Source organism: Nicotiana attenuata, unplaced genomic scaffold (genome assembly GCF_001879085.1).
Source record: "Nicotiana attenuata strain UT unplaced genomic scaffold, NIATTr2, whole genome shotgun sequence".
Classification (NCBI taxonomy): Eukaryota; Viridiplantae; Streptophyta; class Magnoliopsida; order Solanales; family Solanaceae; genus Nicotiana; species Nicotiana attenuata.
In genome coordinates this window covers 154,126-164,906 of record NW_017670528.1, presented here as the reverse complement: position 1 = coordinate 164,906, position 10,781 = coordinate 154,126, and the positions used below count along the sequence as shown (strand labels likewise).

The following is a 10,781-nucleotide window of genomic DNA, read 5'->3' as shown; positions in this document are numbered from 1 at the left end:
CACACACAACTAAAAAAAAAGAAGAAGAAGTAACGTGTTCATGCCTTGAGTTTTAGAGTCTTTTTTTGTTGCAGTTTGCTTTTTGTCTTTTGCTATCTGAAGTTAAAGTAGAGATTTTTGGTGCTCAGGTGATACATTATGAACTTCCGAACTCTTCAGAGATCTTTGTTCATCGATCTGGTCGAACTGGACGTGCTGGGAAGAAAGGAAGTGCCATTCTCATGCATTCCTCAAAACAGCATAGGGATTTGAAAGGTATTGAACATGATGCCGGGTGCAGATTTACTGAGGTAAGGGTGCTTGTACCTTACAGTTTCACTTTTAAAAATCCTCATTCAGATTTGTTGACATTTTCACTTATGGAGAACTGGAGGATGCAATAGATGCATGTTGAGCTACTATACCTGTTAGAGTAGATTGTTATACTTGTGTTCTGGTACTCGCATAATGATCTGTTTCCACAGACCCTTACAATTTAAGCGACAGCATGATCATCCGGATACACCCCATGGTGTCGGGGATAGTTTTAGTGGGAAATTTTGAATGAGCTAGTTTTGACGTCTAACTCCATTGGCATGCTTTTATATGGCCAGATGCGGTATGCTGGTATCTGAATATGATTTCTATATATGTTGCTCGGAATCTCCAAAAATACTCCAAAAATATTGCCGGGTGTTGTATCGGATCCTCCAAAATTAGTACATTTTTGGAGGACCTGACACGGGTGCGGCAACACTTTTGGAGAGTCCGCGCAAAATACATTTCTATTGGTTAACGAGCATAGGCATCCATTTTTTGCATGTAAACCAATTTTATGGTAGACCTTTGGGGTAATATGGATTTTGGTTATTTTTACCTTCAAGGAGCCAGACCCCACTTGTGGGATTATACTGGGCTGCTGCTGTTGTTGTTTACCTTCAAGGAGCCTGCTTTGGGTGTTTTTGTTTTTAAAAATTTTCTTTTCCTTTCTTGTGCCTTTGTTAGTAATGAAAGAATAGAGGTTGAACTTTGAATCTTCATAGCTTTGTGTTTTTTAATGCGTAGATAAAGAGAGGAACCTCCATAGCTTTGTGGGCGTTCAACTAAAAATATTTCAATTATTATCTTTTTTATTACTTTTTTCTTCTATCTATATCGCTGGTTATTTAAAGTTAAACTATATGTATAATCCAATTACGGGATTATCTGAATTGGAAAAGAATGCTGAAAATCGAATTATTTGTCACAGGATCCACTTATATCAATTTTCTAATTAAGGGGACACAAACTTCTGACTTTACACTACCTTATCAGAGACTTCCTATTTTGAACTAATCTTGCAAAGGAGTTGCAATCATATTCCTATATCAAAACATTGCATTTGTGATATTCTTTGGTGATTCTAATTTTCTTGAATTGCTGAAGTCGAACATGAGCCAGTGGGAATATTCTATATACACTGGTGTACAGAATTATTATCTCATCGAATTATTTTCTCTGCATGTACCTGCTGAAAATAGCTCCCAAGTATTAAAGTAGAGGCTGGAGCAGCAGACATGTATAGTGACATGGGCAAAGGCAGCGACCGCTTTGGCTCCTATGGAGGCACCGCGCGTAGTCGATCTGGTGATTTTGGTGGAAGTCGTTCTGGTGGCTATGGAAATAAAGGCAGCAGGTTTGGTGGAGAAGGCGCTTCATCTTCTCGAACAGGTGGATACAGTGGAACTGGTTCTGGAAGATCAGGGGGTGGCTATGGTGGAACTAGCTCGGGCCGCTCAGGAAAGTTTGGTGGTTCTGGAGGCTCAAAACGTTTGGGTGGTTTCCGTAACTTTGGTTCGGGCCGTTCAAGTAGATTTGGAGATTCACAGTCTGACCGCAATAACCGTTCAAGCCGTTTTGATGAGTTCGGAGATGGCAAGGATAGTGGTGATCAGAGTTCAGGGAGGAACTCCATTTCAAGGCAAGTTTCATTCTCCTTTCTTGATTAATTTTAAATGGATGTGCTTAACAACGGTGACTTGTATACTCCGCAGAAGCATCTTCCAACAAGTGTAGCTACTTTAACCACTGAACACAAAATGTTGAAAGAAGATTAAAAATCTAAGTCTGTAGGATGTTACGCTCATAATGGGTGGTTTATTATAGGGTCCATTACAGCGGCGTAACCACATAGAGTGAAGGGTTTGAACAACGTTCATCCGAAAATTATACCGAGTATATAGAAAATTATACTATGTATATAGGTCAAAAATTACTTTTTATAAATATATATTAAACCTTGAACACCTTTTGCAAAATTCCTGGCTTCGCAGTACATTATGCACGTATTGGAGGGAACTAACATTGGTGATGTGATGCTATTAGGGCCATATGCATGTAGTTGTTTTGTCTACTATGCTGTATTTCATTATACATTGGAGAGGAAAAGTTAATTGGGGGTGGGGTGGGACCCGAAGAGAAAATCTGAACCATAATACCACAGTCAAAAAGATGTGATAATGTCATGCTGCCTCCATCATAGGAGGCTCCTTAGGTTTTAACTGAAGGATTATGTTCTCATGTAATTTGCTTTGGTTGGTTCAGGAGGCGTGCCCCCTGGGACTTCTCCATTAATAGATGAAGGTGCAGCTGAACTCCGGCTCTGAATCGTATGCATTGATTTCAAAGGTGCTGTATTTAGAGTGCAGATGATACAACTCTTTACTATATTTGAAGTCCATATAAATAGCACTTCTGTATCCGCTTGGTCTCAAAAGGCACCCACGCGATCTATAAAGGAATGTTGTTCTTTGTTGTGTTTATGATTTTTTTCATCTCAAGCTTGAGATGCATCAATTTTGCCAGAGCTCATGACTGGTACTAGGTAGTACTTATTGATGTTCTGTATTCAGTTTCTATAAATTCTGTACTAGCCTAGCCTTTGTAAAACTAACCATTGTATGTTGGACGTACTGAATTCTCTTATCAACAGGGAAAAGGTTCACAGTGGAAAGTGTACTTAAGAGTTTTTCTATTCTATTGGAATACTGACTATTGTTCTATATAACTTTATACAGTGTGAATCTTTACACTCTCAGAGAACAAATTAGCTACAATTTATTTTGTTATCACGTCAAATTGTGTGTTAAAATTACTTTCCCAGAAGCATTTGATTTTTTCGGCCTAAAACTATTTGGTGATTGTTATAAATAGAATTGTATTTATGGTGAATCTCTATATTTAGAGAGATTCTAGGGTTCATTGCTTGGTGGCTAAGTCACCCTCTCCCTATAAATAGAGGGTTCTATTCCATTGTAATTCATCCCAAATCAATAAGAATTCTCTCCCTCTACTTTTCTCTGCAATACTCTTCTTCTTCTTTTATTGTTTTATAACACGTTATCAGCACGAGATTCTAACCAATTGAGTAGAAACTTTGGGATTGAGCATAATGATTGTCAATTGTTCCATAAACTTGCTTCGTGATTAAATCCTGGATTTAAGGTAAGTATTTTACCGTATTTTTCTCTTTTATTCTATACTTTGATTTTAAATACAAGCAAAGACAACAAAGTTTGATTATAACTCTAATGGAGTTAGTAAGAAATTATAACCACCCAAAGTGGTAAAATAGTTATTCCTTGCCATGATTGTGGGCAAAGAATTGAAAACCCGTCCCATTGAATTTGCTCCATTCTCATTCCCTTAAGAGAATGTGATAGCAATATGTGATAAGTCTGAAAGAAGACAAAATTATTACCGTGAAGGTATCAATGGACGTGGACGTGGTAATAGACAAAATTATAATCGTCATCATTGTGATAATGAGAATAATAAGGATTCTCAAAATAATCCTTCACTCTCTGAAAGTAATATTTGTCATCGATTTGACATGAGATTTTATAAAGCACATATAGATGATTATGGTCCATTCATGATGTGAATGTGACAACATCTGATTTATGAATACATATTCATTCTTGGAGGAATATGAACGTGCTGGTGGTAGTGAATATACCACGCTCACCTCTAGAAGGAGGTTTGAGAGGAAATAAGAAAATAATGTCATTATTATGGCATAAATGGTCATTGGTCACGTACTTATTGTACGCCAAAATATTTTGGCATTGTGATTATTAAAGGACAATGGTAATGCAAGAAAATATCTTGCACATAATTTTGACCATAACCATAATGGTATAACTTTCTCTTTAAAAGAGATATTCACCATATGGATGTTGATGAATATGTGGTACTACAAAATTAATTGAGAACTCTGCAAGAGCAAATTATACTGTTTTGGAGAAACAAAATTGATTACCAATAAGGTATTGTGTTGTAGTAAGTCTCAAAGAAACTTATTCAGTTTCCAAAGTATACGCGAAAGCGATTGATTATATTGAGACTATAAATAAAGGAAAGATTTAATATCTTCTATTACTACAACTTGTAGCGGGATAATATGTATGTGAGAAGCTACCTGCTTTATTCTCCAATTTGTACTGCACAAATAAAAGGAAGTTTATTGATATAAAAACCCATATCATAATAAACTTGGAGTTTATTGATCATTGTACACGTCATGGTGTAAATCTGAAGTTTATCAATATTGATAATTTATTCAGTTGGCATAATTGGTTTAGCCATATCAATTTAAGTATGATGTGCAAAAATAATAGAGAATTCACATGGGTAAATATTAAAGAACTAGAAAGTTCTTTATAAATTCTCTTATGTTACTTGTTCTCATTAATTAATAGACCAATTAAAATTGGGATTGAATCCCATGAATCTTGAAAATATCAAAGGTGAATATGAGCCTATTCACCTGCCATGTATACCACATAAGATGCATCTATGAGATGGTTACATGTGCAATTATTATTAACCCGCAACTTGGCCGGTGTGTGCGAGGTAACTTGCTCAATAATTTAATTTTGAGCATAATTTTCAGATTTCATATTCAAGAAGTTAATCTTGATAAGTTGGTTTACATCACAGTTGGTTTAGCAAAATGATTTATTGAGTGCCTCCACTTAATAGCTAAACTATTGCTTATGAGAACAAAGTTATATATATAGTTTGATATACGTTATATACCAAAGTATATTATTTTCTCCCCTCACAAGTGGTTTCAGGGTCATGAACCAAATAATTCCATCTTATTATTGTTGATGTGCGGTGTATATTTTGATTAATACCATAACGCACAAAGATGGGTTCCCAAAGTTGAGGAAGCATGTTAGTTTTTCTAACATGAGGGGGAGAGATGATAACATCTGAGAAAAAGTTACGCAGAATGAATTATCATTTGTACATCTAGATCCTCGAATAAAATAATATGAACTTGAAGTTCATAAAAGGATAATTCATCTGCAATATATTGCAAAGCATGCCAGACGCATTTGCTGACCCAAAGAAAGTAACTATATTCTCACTGCAAATGCTCCTATTAGAATAAGTCCTAGAAGGACAAAGTCTATGGTACGCTTAAAGCGTATAGACAAATCGGTCTCAAATAAACTTCCTGATAAAGAATATGAGCAAATGACCAAAATAATCATAATAAAGGAGGCAAGTAATCTAGAAGATCACATGACATAACACTTCATAAAATCTCAAGAGAGATTCAGGTACCTGAAAATATGAATGAAGAGATCTCTATGTTATATCTTTATGAAAAAATATTGAAACTGATATAAAATATTTTTCGACGACATCTATGATAGCGCTAAATATAGATATGAGGATCTTAAGTCTGAAGAAACAATTCGAATAGAATTGGTTTCATATGAAATACATGTAGTTTTGAACATGTAGTTCAAACACTTGAAAGTATAAAGTCAATGGTATGTGCAATCAGTTTTCGATATCTTATATGTCTAGCATGACATGAAAACTTGATATGCATCTAAAGTCTATTATATGGCTTATATGACTTAAAAATCCTTGAAGGATTTAAATTGCTTAAAGCATATAGAATTCATGGTCATGAAGTACTATATCCTAAATGCAATTTGTGCACATATGTATCTTGCTATAACTATAAGCATGATAATATGATAGCAAGCGTTTTCACCCCTATGTGAAAATATTGAAATGATGATTCTAACAAGATCATATGAAGACAATACATCTATCAGATGATGATTTCAATGTGAAACAAATTCGTTGAAGTTAATATGGCTGATATTGTTTATCAAATATCTACCAATCATCTTTTGAAGATGGTGCACAAGATTGGAATGCAAATGCTTAAGGATGTGAATTGATGCTCTCATCAGGGGGAGTTAATACGCGCTGTACTCTTTTTCCCTTACAAAGTTTTATTCCACTGGGTTTTCCTTGCAAAGTTTTTAACGAGGCAACCAAAAGGCGTATTGTTAGATATGTGTAAACTTTTTCCTTCTCTTTGAATTTTTTTCCCACTGGGTTTTATTTTTTTAGTTAAGGTTTTAACGAGGCACATTATCTGTTGAATAGACATTCAAGGGGGAGTGTTATAAATAGAATTGTATTTATGGTGAATGTTTATATTTAGAGAGATTCTAGGGTTCATTGCTTGGTGGCTAAGTCACCCTCTCCCTATAAATAGAGGGTTCTATTCCATTGTAATTCATCCCAAATCAATATAATAAGAATGCTCTTTCAGCTGGAAAAACTATTTTCAGTAAGCCAAAATCGCAGTTAGAAATAAGATTTGACATCAATTTTAGGAAGTGAATATATTTTCAATACCACCTTAAGCACAAAATAGGTGAACATACTCATTTATGATAGTCCTCAACTAAGTGAACAAAAATGAGAAGAAATGTTTGAAACTTTGAGCGACGTCTCAGATTTTTGTTACATTGACCAGTGAATGAATTTTTTCTTCTCAACCAACTGATTCGTCGATTCTTTATTAGTAAGACACTTGTTAGCTCGAGCGTAAATAAAGAGAAACAATGACAGTCCCAAATCTATCAGCAAAAAATTCTGTATCGTACTTGATAGCAAGAGGAAAAGGGAAAAGGGTAGCTTAAACTCACCTGGCCATGTCCGATCAAACTCATTGATTAGTTGGTAAAACTTGTTTTGATATATACCTATACTCAGTTGGAACAACCTGCTGTTGGGTTTGTTATTTAATAAATAATAACAAAAGAGGTCTGAATAGAAAATGATAGGAAAAGAAATGGATGGATGACCCGCGACCCGGTACGGTCTAGTCCGTTTTTCTTTCCCGGATTAATTTAAATTCGTTTTAAATTTCCCGCAAAAATTTACAACAACCATGGCTGTTCTGAATCAGTGTCACACCTGTTCCAACAGCTATGACTGTTCTGAAAAGTTGCAAACCTCTTCAGAGGGTCACACCTGTTCCAACAGCCATGACTGTTCTGAAAGGTTGCAAACCTCTTCAGAGGGTCACACCTGTTCCAACAGTCATGACCATTCTGAAAGGTTGCAAACCTCTTCAGAAACATCACCAAGTTGGCTATAAATAGACCTTCAAATCCCAGAATATTTACTTATGAAATTTTCTGATTATCTTCTTCTTCTTCTGCACTAAAATTCCACTGTGTTTTGCTGCCATCGAGTGGTTCGCTGATCATCAGCGCTTTTGGTACCAACACTCCGGTGAGTTAAATCGTTCTATCCTGGGAGGATATATTCCATAACCTCGGGTGCTTGAGGGGAATAATTTCCTTAAGGACACACTGTGTATTCAGTGGACTCGATTTGTTCCTACAACGTTTTCAGAATTTATTTTGAAGAAATTTACTGTTTTTCGGAATTAAATTTCTACTAACTTTCTGTTTCTGTTTTTTCAGAAAGATTATTATTTAATTTATTTACAGCAATACAGATAAATAACAATCTTAAGGAAATTATATTTATTATTTTCTGTATTCTGTCTGAATTTTACTATTCTGATTTGAAGATATAAAAACTTCATCAGGGTATTGAAATTCAGAAAACGATTTGAAGAACATAAAAACTTTATCGTTTTTCTGTAAAACAGTATATAAAAACCTTAGTTGTTTTTATTACGTACTGTTTATTGATTACAGTATTATTTACTGTTTTGGTTTTGCCATTAATTGATTTCTTCTGTTGTTGACAGTAAGAAATGGCAAATGAAAATGGAAATCCTTCTACGACTGTTGGTGCAACGACGATAGCCTCGTCAAGCCGCACTGCTGTTCCTCCGGCTGAGAAACCGAGAAAATTTTCTGGAACCAACTTCAAAGGATGGCAGCAAAGGGTGTTCTTCTGGCTTACCACACTTGGTATGCAGAATTTCACTAGTGAAGAGCCTCCAGTGCCTACTGCGGACATGCCGGATAATGAAAAGTTCATGGTTGTTGAGGCATGGAAGCATGCAGATTTTCTTTGCAAAGGCTATATCTTAAGTGCTTTAGAAGATGACTTGTACAATGTGTACAGTGCAATGAATACTTCGATAGAATTATGGGACACACTTGAGAAGAAGTACAAGACAGAAGATGCATGCTTGAAGAAGTTCGTGGTTGCCAAGTTTCTAGACTATAAAATGATAGACAGCAAAACTATGGGAACCCAAGTTCAGGAGCTTCAACTTATTTTTCACGACCTTATAGTTGAAGGTATGGTCGTGAATGAAGCATTTCAAGTAGCTGCTATGATTGAAAAATTGCCTCCTTCGTGGAGAGATTTCAAGAACTATCTGAAGCACAAACGCAAAGAAATGAAGTTGGAAGATCTTGTGATACGTCTAAAGATCGAGGAAGACAACAAAACAGCCGAGAAGAAGTCTCGTGGAAATTCAACGATCATGGGAGCTAATATCGTTGAAGAGACTGCTCCAAAAAGTAAGAAGAGGAAGAGGTCTTCTGTACAAACTAAGGAGCAGAACAAAAAGAAATTCAAGGGCAGCTGCTACAATTGTGGAAAAGTCGGTCACAAAAGCCCAGATTGTCGTCTCCCGAAAAAGGATAAGAAGAAGGGACAAGCCAACATAGTGGAGAAGAATAATAAGATTGATGATCTTTGCGCAATGCTTTCGGAATGCAATTTAGTTGGAAATTCGAAGGAGTGGTGGATTGACTCTGGAGCCACTCGACATGTTTGTGCTGTCAAAGAAGCATTTGCGACTTACTCTACTGCTGGTCCGGAAGAAGAAATTTCCATGGGTAATAATGCAACAGCCAAGATTGAAGGTTATGGGAAGATATTCCTAAAGATGACTTCCGGCAAGGTGTTAACGCTCAACAACGTTCTTCATGTTCCTACTATTAGGAAGAATTTAGTTTCTACTTCTTTACTTGTAAAGAATGGATTCAAATGTGTATTTGTTTCTGATAAAGTTGTTGTAAGCAAGAACGAAATGTATGTTGGAAAAGGCTACCTCACGGAGGGCCTTTTCAAACTCAATGTAATGGTTGTTGACAGTATGAATAAAATTTCAGCTTCTTCTTATTTATTGGAGTCAAATGATTTATGGCATATTCGTTTAGGACATGTCAATTATAAAACCTTGCGAAAATTAATTAATTTAGAAGTATTGCCTAAATTCGAGTGTAATAAATCGAAATGTCAAATATGTGTTGAATCTAAGTTTGTAAAACATCCTTATAAGTCTGTTGAAAGGAATTCAAATCCTTTAGACTTAATTCATACTGACATTTGCGATATGAAGTCGACACCATCTTGAGTGGGAAAAAGTATTTTATACTTTTTTGACGATTGCACTAGATATGTTATGTTATTTTGCTTAATAGTAAGGATGAAGCAATTGAAACATTTAAGCAATACAAGAATAGAAGTAGAAAATCAATTGAATAAAAAGATCAAAATGATTAGAAGTGATCGAGGTGGAGAATATGAATCTCCGTTTGCAGAAATATGTTCGGAATATGGAATTATCCATCAAACTACTGCACCTTACACACCTCAATCCAACGGAATTGCGGAAAGGAAAAATCGGACATTAAAAAGAAATGATGAATTCTTTATTAATAAGTTCCGAATTACCGCAGGTTTGTGGGGGAAGCTATTCTTACAGCTAACGAATACTCAACAGAGTACCCACAGCAAAACGCAGTCTATTCCATATGAAAAATAGGAAAGGAAAAAAACCCAACTTGAAAATATTTCAAAGTGTGTGGGGGTGTTTGCAAAGGTACAGGTTCCTTACCTAAAAGGGGTTAAAATTGGACCAAAAACAGTAGATTGCGTTTTCATTGGATATGCTACAAATAGTTAAAGCATGTCGATTTTTGGTCATAAATCTAATAATCCAGAGATTTATGTTACTACGGTAATGGAATCAGATAATGCTGAATTCTTTGAAAGCATCTATCCGTATAAAACTGAAAGCGAGTCGTTAAGTGAAAAACCTAAACGACCTCAGGAAGAACCAAAGGAAAATACTCCAAGTATAGAAGACATCCAAGGCGTAGCAAACGTCAAAGAACATCTACGTCCTTGGACCAGATTTTGTGACATTCTTGCTTGAAAATGAGCCTCAAACTTTTAAAGCAGCTATGTCGTCTTCTGATTCAGCATTTTGGAAAGAGGCAGTCAATAGTGAGATTCAATCAATTTTGGATAACCATACATGGGAATTGGTTGATCTTCCTCCAGGAAATAAGCCTTTAGGTTCGAAAATGGATCTTTAAACGCGAAAATTAAACTTGATGGCACTATTGAGAAATATAAGGCCAAGACTTGTATGTCAAAGGTTATAGAACGAAAGAAGGCCTTGATTACTTGACACTTACTCGACCAGTAACAAGGATAACATCTCTTAGGGTGTTAGTAGCACTAGCGGCCGTGTATGGTACTTGAAATCCATA

General features: G+C 35.6%; 1 protein-coding gene across 4 annotated transcripts in view; it reads left to right on the top strand.

Moving 5' to 3' along the window:
- The window catches only part of LOC109240597 (DEAD-box ATP-dependent RNA helicase 53-like), a 7,659-nt gene extending 4,618 nt beyond the window's left edge, over positions 1-3,041 (top strand). For all 4 annotated transcript variants that reach the window (XM_019407261.1, XM_019407262.1, XM_019407263.1 and 1 more), the window contains 3 exons: positions 129-290; positions 1,500-1,939; positions 2,563-3,041. In XM_019407261.1, the coding sequence (XP_019262806.1) occupies positions 129-290; positions 1,500-1,939; positions 2,563-2,599 (639 nt within the window). In that variant the 3' untranslated portion in view covers positions 2,600-3,041. The remainder of the gene's footprint in view (positions 1-128; positions 291-1,499; positions 1,940-2,562) is intronic.
- Positions 3,042-10,781: the final 7,740 nt, after the last annotated feature.